General features: G+C 39.1%; 1 protein-coding gene across 2 annotated transcripts in view; it reads right to left on the minus strand.

The window, feature by feature from the left end:
- NTNG1 (netrin G1) overlaps window positions 1-16,617 on the minus strand; it is a gene marked incomplete at both ends in the record, with an annotated part of 325,294 nt that overhangs the window by 80,524 nt on the left and 228,153 nt on the right. For both annotated transcript variants that reach the window (XM_082661459.1, XM_082661458.1), the window contains one exon: window positions 9,100-9,272. In XM_082661459.1, coding sequence (XP_082517585.1) covers window positions 9,100-9,272 — 173 coding nt within the window. The remainder of the gene's footprint in view (window positions 1-9,099; window positions 9,273-16,617) is intronic.

Here is a 16,617-nt window from a genome sequence, read left to right on the forward strand (position 1 = left end):
CGGGAAGGCTACAATTCTTCATGAAAGGTGGGTATCTCTGGGGTCTGTAAGTGATGAATCAATGAATGCAACTCCATCTTACAACAGTGATGGTTGCCCATAAGCCACAGGAATGATAGTCAGATTACATTCAGGAAAATTGTCTAGATGTGTTGGCAGTTTTTTTAACCATTCCCTGTGAAGTGACAACTATTATGTAAAGAATATGTTTACCTTTAAAATTGAGCTCAGAAGTTATTTCTTCCCTTCCTTCTTCACCTCCCTGTAGCCAGTGTCCTTTGTGATGGCACACCTCTTTGTGCAGGCCTCTGTGAGCAACTTATCAACTTATCCTTATGATTGTGTGTTTGCCTGAGACCTCTGAGGGGACGAGTGTCATGTCTGTATCTCTGTTGTCTGCTCAGGACAATGCCTGGTACAGAGGAGTTGCTTGATGTACATTTGAGCAAAAATTTATCGCCTGTTTCTGATAGAAGGTTTCTATCAGAGTGAAAATACCACTTTTGGTCATAGTACGGTCTTGTCCCCTATAAGATGTTCCACTGAGACATTTCTCAGAGTTCAGTATTAATAAATATTTTTGTTCTCTTTGGAAGTTTCCTCCATTCTAATAGCAAGAGTTATACAATGTGTAGATATGCCCTTCACCACTTTGCCTTCCAGGAAACTCAGAGGTCAGCTCAACTTTGATGCTCAACTGGGTAAGCTGATTTAATGTTTGGCTTATTTTCTTTCTATTCTTTTTTTCTCACACCTTCCTTTTATATTCCTATTTGTATGCTCTTATTTTTGTTTGTCTTTTTCCCTAAGCTATCCAGGGGGAAATGCAGATTTTGTGGGACCTAAAGCAAACACAAATCTAGGAGCTTTTTGGGGGAATATTAACTTTAAAGTATAAAATCAGACATGAAATTAGATTTTTTTTTTAATTTAGAAGGAGTCTAGTGAGGGGCCCTGTAATTTAAGCTTCATTGGCTTAAATCTATCTCTGAAACAACCTCAAAAATCTTTGGGAAAGATAGATGATAAGTAGATAGGAAGGAAAGAAAAAAGGAAGGCACCAGATAAGTGAATTCAGAAAGAGTGACCAAAAATGGAGAGCTGAAAGGGAGTTAAGAAATAATCTCACTCAGCACTTTAATTTTACAGAAGAGGAAATCGAAGCCACAGTGAGAAGTAAGGTCCTCGTCCAAATTGACCCCTTTATAGTCAACACTAGAGCAGATAATTATCCCCATCTACTGAGACACTGCTAAACTGACACCGAGGAAATGAAACACAGGTATGAATGAGCTTTAAAGGAAGGTTCTGCAATACGTGGTATATGAGTTTAGGACTTCTGCTTCTTCTAGAATAGATATGCTCCTTCAGTCAGAGATACACATACATGTTGAGTAAGCCAAAGGGCCAAAGAATGTGAAAGTGCTAAGCTTGTAGGTACTTACAGTTCTTCCCTCCTCACCCAGCCCTCCCCAATCCCATAGTTATTTATTTATTTTTTTAAGGAATTCTACTGCAGTTGGGGGACGAGACCCTAGTAGACTTATATAGTTTGTTATTTTCTCTTTCCTCCCCTCCCCCTCCCTCTTCTTCTCCTTCTCCGTCTCCTTCTTCTTCTAACTTTACTAACCCTCCCACCAAGTATGTGGCTAAAGGGGACATAGTTAAGCTTAAGGAAGACAACCTGATGGAGACCTCAAAAATAAACACTCTGATTTTTCAAAGCAGATGAATGCAGTGCTAAAAGTCATAACTCCTTTTGAGAATCAATGGGAAGTTCAACAGCTTCTCATCAAGAGGGAGGCAGAAGAGACGAGGATTCAGCATGCTTTAAACTGAGAGAAAATATTACCATTGTTGTGTTAGGTGGTTTGAAAAAAGCCTATCAAGTAGGTGACTAGATTTTCTTCTAGCCAGGCTGCAGCCACTGGGAGCTCTACCTCCAAAAAGCCCAGCTGAAAAAGAAGTAGGTGATGAGTAAGAAAACATTCTGCAGCCTCATTTGTATTCTAGAGGAACTACTTCCAATGTCCTTTCAACCCGGCTCCCTGGTCCAAACTGCTGTGGATAGGAGGTACGGTGAGTTGTCTCCCAGGAACTTGAAAGTGAAGGAAATAAAATTGCCTTCACAGAATTGTACTGTTAAATCAACACAAAAATGATCCAATCAGAGTTAGCTAAGTCATCTTAGAACAACAGAAGGGCTCTGGGGCCTGAGTGTCTATGACAAATTTGACAGAGGTGACATTAATCTATTGATAACTTAGTGTATTAACATACCTGAAGATTGGAAGAAAAGCTAGTCAGAAGGTAAAAGCCTGAAAGAAGAGCATCTTCAGGCATGTGGTGGCAGTACTGGCCTAGCACTCTCTCAGGAAGAGGGAGGGGTAACCTGTAAACTTTCAGGCCTTCAGTGTTCTGTTGGCATTAGGGAGGTTAACCCTGGGGTAGGATGGATGGGTCTGATGTTTCAGCCTGATGTTATTAGCATTTGAATCATTAAAATTTTTGAATTTAATTCCCATGCTCACCAAGCAACCTTCTGATTAGTATCTGGCTCTACAAGGAGACTTAATTACAGGGGAGAGAATACACTGATCATAAGGACTTAAATATTCTGAACTCTGTAACAGTTATTTCATATTGTGGATGAATAATCCGGCATTTGGGCACAATTTATCTCCCCATACAGTTGTTGTCTCCAAAGAGAGAATTTGCTCTTTAGACTGGGATGGGTCCACATGCTAGATTTCAGTGCAATTATAATAACAGCTAACTTCACTGTGTGCTTACTATGTGCCTACTACCGTTCTAAGTATCTTACATGTGCTAATTCATTTAATTTTTGAGACAACCCTATGATGTCAATACTCAGGTTTATTTTACTGACGGGGAAAAACTCAAACACAAAGAGCTTGCCCAAGATCATTGTAGTCAGTTGGGAAGGAGATTGAGATTTGAATCCAGAGGTCCAGGATCCAGAGCTTGGGCCTCTAACAGCTACTCTATATTATTGATCAATTTATTATATCCTTTATCTTATCTTATCTTATCTCTAGTCCTTATCTCTAATCCTTATCTTATCTCTAATCCTCAAAAACAAAACAAAACAAAAAAAAACCTCTGAAGACACAAAGTTTTTTTCCCAAAATTTAGCTGCAGCATGACATAATGTGATCTGAACTAATTTGGTGACAAAACCTGACTGGAAGGGGTATGAGGTCTTCTCCTTTATCTCACTCAGTGAAAATAATCATAGGTTTGCTACAGAAATATGTTTGATTAAGTGGTGCTACCTGATATTCTGCTGTGGGTATTGATGTAACATAATGTATGTACACTGTATTACCTTTTAAAATTAAAAAAAATTTGAATTCCAAATCAGATCTGGTCCCATAAGCATCAAATAAGTGACTGTGGACTAGTGGTTGTACATGAATAACTTGGTAGGTATCCTGGCTCTATATATTGGCCCTACAGCTTGGTTCATATATGTAAGGCTCTTAGAGGAAGGTCCTCTCTTATTGTGCTGACAGAATCAGGGTATTGAGCCTGAAAAACTGGTAGTCAGAGCCCAACAATGGTCAAGTCACTGAGGCCATGAATGTCACTTAGGGAGGCCTATACAAACCAGCCAGCCAATATGTCATCTCTAGATGGCTGCATGGGTCGTGAGCACCCACGAAAAATAAGTGATTCTCTTTCCTATTGTATTTCCTCCAAATCTCAGTTGGTCTCTTCCTATGCGAGACTGAAGGCCCTTGTGTTAGAACTGCTGAACTGTGAAGGCCACATATTCCAGGGGACATGGGAAGATCGATGGGAGGTCAATGCATCCACAAGCACATTTCAAGACTGTATAGGTTTACTTGTTTATTCACCAAATGATTAATTCCACAAACATTTATGAAGGCCAAGAATAAAATATGGTCCCATTCTTAAATTGCTAACATTTTAGGTCCTGAAGTCAGAATGACCTGAGTTTAAGTCTTGCTCTGTCATGTATTCGCTGTGGGATCTTGGGGCAACCTTTATGTGCCTATGTTCCTTTATCTGTAAAATGGGGATAAAAATAGTACACACCCCATGGGGACATTGTAAGGATTTAATGCAAGAAAGTACATAAAGCATTTCACAAAATATAAAAGGCTATGGTAAGCTTAATAAATATTAGCTATCATTATTATCACTATCATGGTAATTTTGATTATAGTCAACCAATTGTAAATGCACATACATTACCAAGAATCTATCTTGATATATATACATACATTATCAAGAAAAGAGCACCTGATTTTGCATAGGACAGGCTAGGTAGGCTGCATCGAGGAGTTCACATTGAGGAGTAGTCTTGAAAAATGAGCAGAATTTCAATAGAGAGTGAAGAAAAAGGTGATTTGGGGAAAAGAAATGAATTCAGTATCTTGCAATGTTGACTTTGAGATTTTCATAGACAGCCTGGGTTCATTAGAAAGATTCAGGCTATAATTTGTTTATTAGCATTAAACCAATATTAATAAGATCTAAAACCACAAGATTAGATAGGAATATCAAGGAAGAAAACTGTACACTGAGAATGAAAATTTAAAACAAGGTAGAAGGGGACTCTTTGAAGGCAAAGAAATAACAAGCAGCAATCTAGGAAGAAAAGTGGGAGAGAGCAGGTTTAGAGATCGACTTGTTCAAACAGGTGTCAGATGGAGTCCACACCCCAGTGGAGGACAGAGGAAGTCACTGAACTTTAACCTGAGAAGCCATATAGTGAGATGTACAGTCTTTGGGCTCAAGACACACCTGGGTTCAAACCTTCCTTCTCATTCTGACTAGGTAGCTAAACCTTAAACAAGATACTTTTCCTTAGTAGTCATCAGATTCCACCTCTATAACGTGAAAATAGTAGCATCTACCTTATAAAATTGTTGTGAGTTAAAAATGAACTCATGCGTGTAAAGCACTTAGGAAATTGTCTGGATAATGACATACACATGTACGCCTGGGAAAATATAAATTGGTCAATGCAAATTTGATACCAGAGAAAATAATAGAACAATCATTAAATTACTTTCCATCGCTCAGAGGAGACCTAGATATTGTGTAACAATTCAAGTCGGATTTCTGAACAAATAATGTCAATGTCAGACCAATTTAATTTTCTTTCTTGGAAGAATATTAGACTGTGTAGGTAAGAGGAAAGTAAAAGATTCAATACAGCTGAACTAGCTGGGCTTTTCTCTATGACATTTCTATCAGAAAGCTGAGGAAATTATTTACAGCAGCATGTCCCCAAGAGTGTTTTATAGAAGGTTTTTAAGTGTTCCATGAACAATAAAGTGTGGGAAACACATGATAAAATAGATTACTTATTTTAGGGTTCTCAAATGTTTTTAATAAGGTAATGTGAATATCTAAGAGTCAGTATAATGTATAGCATTTTCCAAACTTATTTGGCCATGGAATTCTTGTAAGGGTCATAGGACACAGTCTGGCAAGCAGAGGTATAGACAATATTATATTACCTTTTTTGAAATGACTATTCCTAAAGGTTAATTGTTAAGTTTTCAGCATCTATAAGTAGGGATCAGAACTTCAAGAGGGATCAGAATTTTATTTATGAGCTAGACAAGGGGAATCAAGAGAATCATGATTAAGCATGAAGTTGGACAGAGTTTCTATCTACTTGGAAAACAGAAATGAAATTCAAAGGACATTCAAAATAGAATTCTATCAAAAATAGAATGAAGATCAATAGGGAGAAGAAGAAAGATGTCTTACAGATAAAACATAAGCTTTGTAGAAAAATAAGAAATATATTGATACACATACATATGGCTTTAAAGAACCAAGAAAACACACTGAGTCTTCAGTAAAAAGCACAATGAATAAAAATATCATCACAAGAGTTATTACTTCTGCTTCTGCCGAGTCTATTATAATGAAAAGCATGGGGAAATGTGGTGTGTCTCACAGATTGGGGTGGCGGTGTTTTAGAGGGCTGGGGCTCTGTATTCTTCTCTCCTGGCTCTATATGCACCCTACAAAAGTGGCCTTGGAGCTGCTCCAGAATTTACGACTTCCAAGCCATAGTATTCCCAGCAAGGTCCCAGTTTAAGGAACTTTTGAGTGATGGGCTGAATGGTTTTGAAGGGAGATCTTAAGATTTCCTGATGTAATGAAGCCTTCCTAGTTTTTATGCTAAGAGTAGGCAGGAACTGATCTTCTTATTCAAAAATCCTGGCTGCTTGAAGTTCTGCTAAATCCAGAGATTATCCAATATGAGTGTTATTTCTAGGCTACTGAAGAGTTGGTGTTGAGGGATCAGAGAGTGTAGCCACTCCTTTTTACTTCTTAGGTTTTTTATTCCTGTATTAGGATACAGCATATCCTGAGTGTCCCTCTTAATATCTGACTTGTAATGTACCAACTCGAGTCATGTATGTGTGGGCACGTGCACACGTGAGTGTGTGCATGTATGCATGTGTGTAAGAAAAAGTCAAAATGACAGGAGAATCATAACAGTGCTAGAAGTCCTGAGTTTGGCTTAAATTTCCACACTAAAAATTCAGAGGATTTCCAGGGCAAACAACTAGGTAAGAGAGTTGAAAATCTTATCATATGAGAAATGGAACTGATGATGTTAATCTGGACAAGAAAGAAAACTGGGGTTGATATAGAGTTTTAAGACTTAAAAAGAAAAAGTGGTTGGAAATTAGGAGACACTCAATATTAATGTTAAGAAATAAGTTTTATAACAATTAAAACTGTCCAATAATTGACAAGTCTGTCTTATGAAAAAAAGGCCTAAAAATAAAATTATTTTTGAACACTTATTTTGTGGTAGGTGTTATGCTAAACACATCACACGCATTAGCTTATTCACTTCTCTCAAAATCCTTATGAGGTAAGAACTGTTATTATCCTCACAATACAGATGGGAAGCCAAGTGTTAGAGAGGTTAATATTGATACTTTACTTTTTCAAGGTCACTGAGCTAGTGAATGGACAAACTGGTATTTGATTCTGGAACCTGTGTACTAAACCACTTAATTGCCTACTTCCGTCCTTGGACATTTGCAAGCAATCTGATGTGGCAGAGATTTCTTTAAAGGGGTTCTTTCCATTGCAAGACTGGACCATTGCAGGTTATCTTAAAATCTTCAATCTAGCTTCAGCCATATTGAGGATTGAAACGTTGAATTCAACCTCCTTGGCCATTGTGTCCATCTGTCACCTTCATATTTTAACAGAAATGGGGAAAAGTCTAGAGAAGGCCAAGAAAAACTAAGGGATGGATAGACAATAGAATCCACATGGACAATTGAAAGAGGTTGCATTATATTAGGGCTATGTAAGCAATTTCCATGGAGAATATAACAAGAAATCCATTCCAGTGAAAAAGCTTGGCTGGCACAAGGTCTTTCCAGTGAAAATGTCTTGAAATAAGCAAGACTTTGAGGTACAGTTATGGGTAGAAAAAAACGGTGTCGTGTTAGAATAGAAGCCAATGCCTTCAACAGCAGTCTCTCCCAGCTGCCTTTCTAGTAGCCCTGACAAGTTGGCCTGCCCTGAGGATGAGCCAGAATGCCACCAAGTGTTTGTAAACATTGTTCTCTTCCATCCTGTCCCACTAAAGGAGCAGCAGACATCAAAAATGAAATCTGAGTCATTTTCATTTGAGGAAACCTTTAAACTAAATTTGACAACTGTGGTGATAGGAATTCTAGCTAGTCACACGGTATGGCAACAAATAACCTCATGAGATTCCTCCTGAATTCACGAGTCTATGGCTCTCAACAATTGAGGAAAGCCCATGGAGTCTCTGTTAATAAAACCACCTTGAAAAAAAAAACATTTCTGCTCAATAGAACTTTATGTATTAATTTTAGGAGCTAGGCTGTCAGTTTTTTCTTTAACACAGAAAGAAATGGAATACCTTCACAAAGGGGGATTTTTTTTTTTTTTAGCCTTTGACAGATTTTTTTTCCTGCTTCATAGAAATTTTAACATCATTTCATGCCCCCATTCTTTATGGCCTGTTACTCGGTCCATTACTTTTACATTTAACTTGATAAGGTCTTGGTTCCTGGCTATTAGTTTCTGAGGTTTGGTTTCTCACAGCTGCTGCTTTGAAGTGCCTGATAACATTCTTAGCCTTGCATGGAGCTGGTGGCTCTTCAAGGTCTCATTCCCCCACTACTCACTGTCCTGCTGTTTCTGTTACTTCTCACTTGAATGGGTGTATTCTCAACCTCACCCTTCTCTACTTTTAAGAGAGGTCAAACCTTGGGCTTTTGTGAGTGGCTAATTGGTCCATGCATAGAATTGGGCAATTTATTCTGGAAGTAATTACTTGTCTCCTTGAGCGTGTCAGAACTTGTTTTCCTAGGAATGTTCAGGGATTTCAGAGGGGCACCCACATGAGTGATAACGGGGCATCTCTCACGCTTCCTGTGAACACAGATAATGCCTGTGCTCTTTTCACATGCACACAAACATCCCTTTTCTTACTGTGGTCCCTACAGGCCTACAGTCACACTCTTTATCGAAAGGCAGCCTCTCCTAACAGGATACACGCCAGGCGTGGCATCAACTGCTGGCATTTGGAAAAAGCCCACCATTTCATTGAGCAAAGTCAGGCTGTAGCTAAATTTGGAGAGGGAAACATCTTCTAGACAAAGCATCTCTTAGGTTACCCAGTATGGGAAACGGGATTGTAAACATTTAGAGAATTTCTGGAAGTAGTTTATGGTTAAAATTAAGTCAGAGTTGGGAGTTTTGAATGCCTTTGTTATTTTAATAGGAGATTAATTTGGGGAAGCAAAAAAAGCAGCTCCTGTTTCATCCACTTAGAAAAAATTTCTCCTGTGGTTTCTATCATTTCCCAACACACTGATGTGAATGTTGGAAGACTGACTTTAACAGATGATCCAAGTGCTAAAATGTGCTTACAAGTGGCAAAATAGGGATGAAAGCTTTAGCTGCATTTTGAAGAGGAATGGGACTCCTGGTAAGAGGAGTGAAAGCACAATTGCAAGTGAAATTGAGAGGAACTCTCAGCTCATCGTGCACAAAATATGGTATTACCGAGCAAAAGTTACTCACAGGTATTTGCAGTGCCTTTGGGGATGGGGAGATACGAGCCTGGACTCCAAGGTCGGCCCTGATAATTCTTCTTGCATTTCCCACAGTCTGGACCTGTAGTGTTGTGCTCACATTCACAGGTCAATTTGCTGTTGTCATACACACACACAGTGGCATGGAGATTACATTTGCACCTAGGCAGAGGAGAGACAAGAGTTCATTAAGTCCAGTTGTCTTGGTGATCACTGAGGCTTTATCCATCTGTCTTCTAGGATTGCGGCTCTCACAGCCCGTAGTGCTTGAGTTCTCCCTAAAGACTTAGTAAAATGTAGATTTGCAGGCCTGACCCTCCGAATCTTTTAAACAAGTGTCCTTGGGGGTAGGGGTGGGGGAGGGATTATGATACAGCCTGACCTCATCCCACACTTTGAGGAATCTTAATACAAGTCAGTTAGGTGGGGTCTGACGCTCACCTAAGGAAACTGTGCTCTGAAATCAGGGATTTCCCAACAGATATCCAAAATATTGCCACTAGTGAGAGGCTTTTCTGTGCTATTATCAAATCTACAATACATCTGGCTTTGAAGAACAATGTCATCTTCTGTTTTTCCTTAAACCAGAAGGACTACTCTTATTTGTTTAAAAAGAAATATAACCATTGAGATAATTTGCTATTCAGGTTTATTTTATAGACCCCAAGCGGTTATAAACAGATGTTCTCATTCTGGGCTCTGAAATGACATTCCTCAGGCAGAAGAGTTTTTCCACGAAGGCCTCTAAGTAACCTGAATAATCCTCAGATTTCCTACTCACATAAAATAATCACAAAGGTCTCTCATAAATGGGTCAAAGGACTCAGGAAAAAAGACGTTTCGAATACTAGAAAATGAAAACCTATGTGTGGCAGGGGTTTGAGGTCATTAGCCAAGGCCTTCCCTTTGGTGCCTGTGAATAATGCTGTAATATATGAGAGGCAACAATGGAATATGCAATTTCTACAAAAATACATTCCCATATCCAAAGTCTCTGACTGTAAAACTACAAAGGCCAACTTGATATCTGTTGAGGTAGCAGGTTATAACTTATAAGATACAAAGTATGAGCCACATCCTCTGGAGAAATAAAGCCTAGGCCAACAGAATGTCCATGACCAGAGGGCAGAACAATGTATGTGGGAAGAGATGTGTCCACACAAAGGAAAGGACCTGATACCCAGACCTGGGGGTAAAGGGCCAAGATCTGTCAGGGTTAGAACCCGAAAGTGTGTGTGTGTGTGTGTGTGTGTGTGCATGTGTGTGTGTGCATTTTTAAACTAGTCTGGCCCTTTCTAGGAACTAGGACAAAAATATAGAAATTCAAGTTTCATAAAAATGAAGAAATATTATAGTGCTTTACATTTGCTTTCTTTTTTGGCAGATGTCATGAAAATAAGATTCTTTAACAACTGCTGTTGGTCTCTATAATGTGTGTACAGTAACATCCAAATTTCTTTCTTGTGCACTAATGGTCTGTTTGGAACACTGACCCGTACTTACGGCAAGGAAACAAAGGAATGGCTAAGACTATTCCTGAGGGCTGCTGGGCTCTCTTCTAACTAAAAGGTGTAGCCCCTAAAGCAATAGCCACCCACTCAAACCTTCCTGGGTAAGACCAAGCCTCAGCTTCCTCAGGGTCGACTACACTTCATAGTACTTATAACTACACTCTGCCCTCTGTATAGTTGTAAATTATAATAAGCTGAAAGGCTACCATTTAAACAATACCCATTCAACATCAACACATAAACAGAGTCTTTAACATTCATACAATCTTTTAAAAAGAGAAAAAATTCAGTTAAGTAAAACACACAGTGTTTAATTATGAGCTAGTCTTGTAAAAATCTCCTACATGCAGGGAGTTACTTGCATTAAGCTGCTTATTAAAGAATCTTTCTCCTTCCTTCATTAGCACCTTTATTTATGGGTGTGTTTATAAATATGGAAGATGTTAGAAACTTAAGTGATAGAAGCACCAGCTTATACTGATTTAGCACCCTATCTGGTGTTTAAAAATTCCAAATGAGGAAATGAACAATGTGACCCCAAAGAATATGCTGGTTTCATGTGTGAAGACCAAGAATGCAAGTAGTAATTGTAAATTGGATTATATACCTTGTAGCTATTAATACTTTCATACTGGTAGTCAGTCTCTGAGTTGTAGGCAATTTCTATTCTAAAGACTTTATATTTGCTGAGAAAATATTTTTTGAATAACAAAAGGAAGTGAAAGAAGAATAGATGAATATTTAGTCTTATTTTCCCATATTTCTTTCAATTAATGGTTCATTTTCACCTGTCCAAAGATTTTTAATCATTCAAGGTTCAACTCAGTTCATTACTCTTTCCTGATATCTATCATACCTACTGTAGACACCCTATCTCTCTAAGCTTCTGATCCCTTTAAAAGCTTCTGTGTGTTTGGTTTGGTTGGTTGTTACTTAAGGCTCCTTCTGCTTTTAGAATTTTTACTCATTGCTTCTCTCTCATCTTAAGGAAGAAAAATATCTACTTTGTACCCTAGTCTTCTTTTCTCACTACCACTTTAACACTCTCCTTCCCCTTCTTCAGTTTTCTACACTTGCCATCTCCTTTTTCTCATCTCCCACACACTCACTGTTTCCAACTAACCACAACCTCTCTTGCCAAGACCACCCATGACCTCCTGGTGAAAATGTAATGGATTTCCTTCCTTGCTTTATCTATCTCCTTAGGGGATTTGACTCTGTGGGACCACTCCATTTCCCCTGACACACTCTCCCCACTGGATTCTCAAGGTCATTTTCAGAACCCTCTTCTGTTGTTCTCTTCATGTGCTGTTCTTTGGGGTCTAGATCAGCATAGTCAGCTTAAGTGACTCTCCTTGGGCACTCTTATCCAGGTTGTCCTTTCAATTTCCTCTGTGGTCCTCAACTACTTTTGAGTTATAGGCAATCTAAAGCAAATTTGCATCATTTTTTTCCCCTAGAAAAAAGTAAAAACATGCAAAATAAACTCAAACAATTGGAAATATTTTAGGAGATTCAGATTCTCTGTTACCCATAGGAATCCACAGAACTCTCTCCTTCCATTATCACTAGGTGAAGATCATCTGCTCAACATGTGGATAAGTCCTGGTGCTGTAACGTCCATCACGGATCTCTCTCCTGAACATGTCAAATCCAGCATATCCCAAACTGAATTATTTGGCTTCCCTCCCCCACCTACTCATCCTTCTGTGTTTTCTTTCTCAGTACATTGCATCACCTTCTAGTCAGCTGGTCAAGAATGACCACACCCACTCCCTTTCCTATCACATCTAATTTGTCTTCACTCAGTCTCTCACCCAGTTCTGAAATTCCTCCTCCTCGATAACTCTCAAATACATACAGTTCTAGCCATTGCCACGTCCCTGTTGACATCATCATCATCTTTGATCTGGTTTATTACAATGGCTTCTATAGAGACCTTTCTGCCTCCTCTCATACTCTTCTTTAGCCCAACCTCATCACAATAGTCAAAACGATCATTTACACAAAAATACCTGGGTCACCTTGGCTTAGAACCATTGAAAAATTTCCCTTTATTCTCAGAATAGAGTCCAAGCTCTCTAACATGGCCTACAAGTCCCTTTGAAATCTATCTCTTGTTCTTTCCCCATTTTTATTTGCACCACTACCAATTCTACAATTAGTTCTTCAAACTTTGCCTTTGCGTAATCTTTTAAGCTGTTCCTTATGCCTAGAACATAACTCTACCTCTTTTACCTGCATAATTTTTACCATTCAGATGTCAACTTGGAAATCTCAGTGTCTGGCTCCTAGGTGACATTCCAAAACCATCTGCTGATTAACTATCTGAATCCTTCTCTGACCCACCAGAATGCCTTTCCTATGGGCTCCTCTGTCATGAGGTAAGGCCAGCCACAGGATGAAGTCCACACTATCTTTGCTCTAGACTTAGGCTGTATTGTAATTGTTTATTCTTCTGTCACTCTCACTGGAGTGTAAGCTCCTGGGAGCAGCAGTCATATTTGCCTTATTTATTGTAACATCCCTAACACGGGTCAAGCTACTTGGCACATAATAAGTGTTTAAAAAATATCTGACAAATAAACAAGTGACTAATAAACAACTAAACTTCCTGAAAGCAGGGACTTCACGTGCCTGTTCTACTATGATGAATACAGCAATGGACTAAGAATAGAGAATTAATAGGCTTTGTTTGTACTAAGTCAAACACTCTATGATGTGTGCTGAACTTTGTACTTTGTTTGTACTAAGTCAAACACTCTATGATGTGTGCTGAAAATTGCCCTCACCACTGGTTTTCATAACTAACCTTATATTGGGCAAAGGGAACTCTAAAATTGGTGAGACCTTGTAAACTCAATTTAATTTAATTTAAACTCCAGAGGATTTGCCAAATGTCTGAAAGCTAACGCAAGAGCTATCCTAAAAAGATGCCTAAAAGACCTAGGAGAAGAACGCAACTTAGAGGAGGGATAAAAACAGCTTAGAGGAGAGCATTTAGGTAGCATAATTGTTCTGGAGTGTGCATCTTTTAGTTTCAACTCCTTCCTGTAAGGATGGCCACCTGGGTCGGCTAAAGTTTGGCAGAGTGCTGCTTGGGTGCTGGCTACAGTTCTAACTTCGTAAATCTGCTGACCTAGCTCGGCTCCTGGACTGTCTTTCTTCAGTCATTGTGACAACTGCTGTGCCAGGGCTGAGCTTGTGAAAGTGGACGCTGAGGCACAATGTCATTGGCCTGTATTTGGAAACGGCTCCCTTTCATTTTCCACAGCTCAGTTTATTCTCATCATCCCATTCCAATCAGACACTGAAATCCTTTATTTAGAGCGCTTGCCAGAGTGGCTTTTCCTCCAACGGAAAAAAAATGTATTTCACAATGCTGGGAGATCGCTCTCAATTCCTGGTGTTATGAACTCCGGCCTTGTGATGGGGTGGAAGGCAGACTCCCGTGACATCCACTCATCTCTGACAGATTCATTATCCATTTCCTTGGCCATCCAGCTGCCACATTTGCCATCACATTAGGTAGGGGAGGAACTGTACAAGTGGAGATCTAACAGGCTTCGCTAGCAGTCACAGATCTGATGTTCTGAAGAGCTAAGCCTATTCACCGATTCTGTTTACATGTATAGAACACATACCAAGACACTGCAGATAGAACTAATTGACTTGCTTGTACCTCAAAGATCCACTTGTGTGTAAGCAACAAATTGCACACACCATCAAATAAGGGCATTGCTAAGACAGACCTTTAAAAAAAAAAGTGAGCTCTATTCTGTGATGCAAACTTAATGAAAACCAGTGTGTTCTTGCTTTTAACCAGGTCTGCACTTCCTGTATTTTAGTGAGCAGCTGTCACAAGTCAATTTAATCTTGCTTATAAAAAGGCTCCAACATTTAGATCTGTGCCACCTGCCAGTAGGTATGAAAAACCCATCTAGTCTGCCTGTTTTTTTTTTTTTAATAACTTAATATATTTATTCTGGGAAGCATGCTATCCACCAGAGTTTCCTGCGAGTTAGAGGTCTGTACATGTAGTCTATTGTAGTGTTTCAAATAAAAGTACCAAGACAAAGAAGTTTAAAACTGGTCCTTTGTGAAACAAAACTGGAAGGGAAATCAGGCTTGCTGCTTTTTGGCTACTTTTATGCCATAGGAGGATCTACCCCGAAGTGAATGAAGTTTAAGTATCAGGCGGCCCTTCAAAAACTTGAGAAGGACCCTAACAATGTGTTCATACAGTCATATACTTTTATATTATTTTCACCAATAAGATATTATTATATTTTTTAATTAATGAAGGTTTTTCCTTAATAAGCCCCCTTCCCAAAGGGCATACATTTCAGGCACTACAAAACCTGGATCAGGTTTGCCTTCCTTGGGTCGGCACTTGCTACACAAATACTTGTAGAAAACAAGTTAGCACAAATATCAGGCATTTGGAGATGTCTTTTCCAAAAGGTGACAAATTATAAAATGCCTCTCACATACTTCTTCTCCCTCTGCAGCCCCTTGACCTTTCTCTTTTCACTTTGACACATGAATTTTCAATTTCTACTTCAATACATTATTTGAAATGGGAGACTTGCGGCAAAATGACTTAGAGATTATGAGTTATATGACACTGAATCAGACAGCCTCGGCCACTTATTTGCTGTGAAGCTATGAATGAGTGACTTAACAAAGAAATAAACAGAGCTAACCTTGACTAAATACTTCCAAGCACCTGGCATTGTGCTAAGTGCTTTTTGCATATTTCACACATTATTTCATATAAACTACAAAATAGTTACATGGAATTAGCACTATTAATAATTATAGATGATGCATTTGAATATTGAGGGACTAAGAAATCCAAGTCTCCCAGGCAGTATGAACTGGAGCAGGGATTCGAACTATGGGCAGTTAGCCTTTAGAACTCAGCTCTTACCAATGCAGAAGTCATGCTGTCTTCCTGAGTATGGCCAGGCTTCAGCTGCCACAGGGACAATAAATGAATGTGTTTCAAAGAACAGTTTTGGGGACTGAATGAGATTATCCATGCATACACTTAGCATAATGTCTGACAGAAAGGTATTAATAAGTGTTAGTTTCAATTATTATTATTATTTCTACTGTCACTATTGTTACCGCTGCTACTGGAATGGGCTGTCTGCTTCACTCCATAAGCTTTAATTAATAACAAATTCTATGGATAACACTGTGACAGGTCTCATGCATTCAAAAAGAAGACGACGTAGAGTCCTAATCTCCAAGAACAAGCAATCTGTTGAGTAAAGGAGATGAAACATACATAGACTAACTACAGACCACCCAGACTGAATACTCTATTTAATCATGACCATATAGGAAATTAGGGTAGTAACACTGAGTTGTCTCTACATCGATAAGGATGTATTTGTACTCAACAGTCAGAGGTACAGCCCCTATCATTTAAGGCAGGTGGAAAAAAAAAAAATCAACACTTACCAAAGCCCACTATAGACCTGGAACTGAATAGATGCTTTATGTATGTTATTTCAGCTCAGCCTCATCACCACTTTGAGAAGGAGGAATAAGTATCTGTGATTTACAGATGTGGAAAGTGTGGCTGAGAGCAGTAAAGTAACTTGCTCAGAGAAACATGCTGCTGGTAAGTGGTAGCCAAGAGTCAATTCCAAAAGCTGGGCTCCTTCTAGGACATCACTTTATTTGAGGAAGAACAAATCAAACTGCTTCAGAGGAGAAGTAGACCCATGGTCTAAACAGCGTATTAAGACATTCTCTAACACTTGCTAGTCAAGGTGTGGTCCGTGGGCCAGTAGCTCTGGGATCACCTGAGGGCTTGTTAAAATCTCAGGCCTCCCCCAGGCTTTCTGAATAAGAATCTGGATTTTAACCAGATCTCTAGGTGATTTATGTGCACAGTAAACGTTGAAAAGGACTGCTGAGCTCACCAGTGTGTCAAAGTCCTGCTGAACAAGAAAACTAAAATCCTGGGGGTGATCCTTCTG

Source organism: Grampus griseus, assembly GCF_964374135.1.
Source record: "Grampus griseus genome assembly, chromosome: 1".
NCBI lineage: Eukaryota > Metazoa > Chordata > Mammalia > Artiodactyla > Delphinidae > Grampus > Grampus griseus.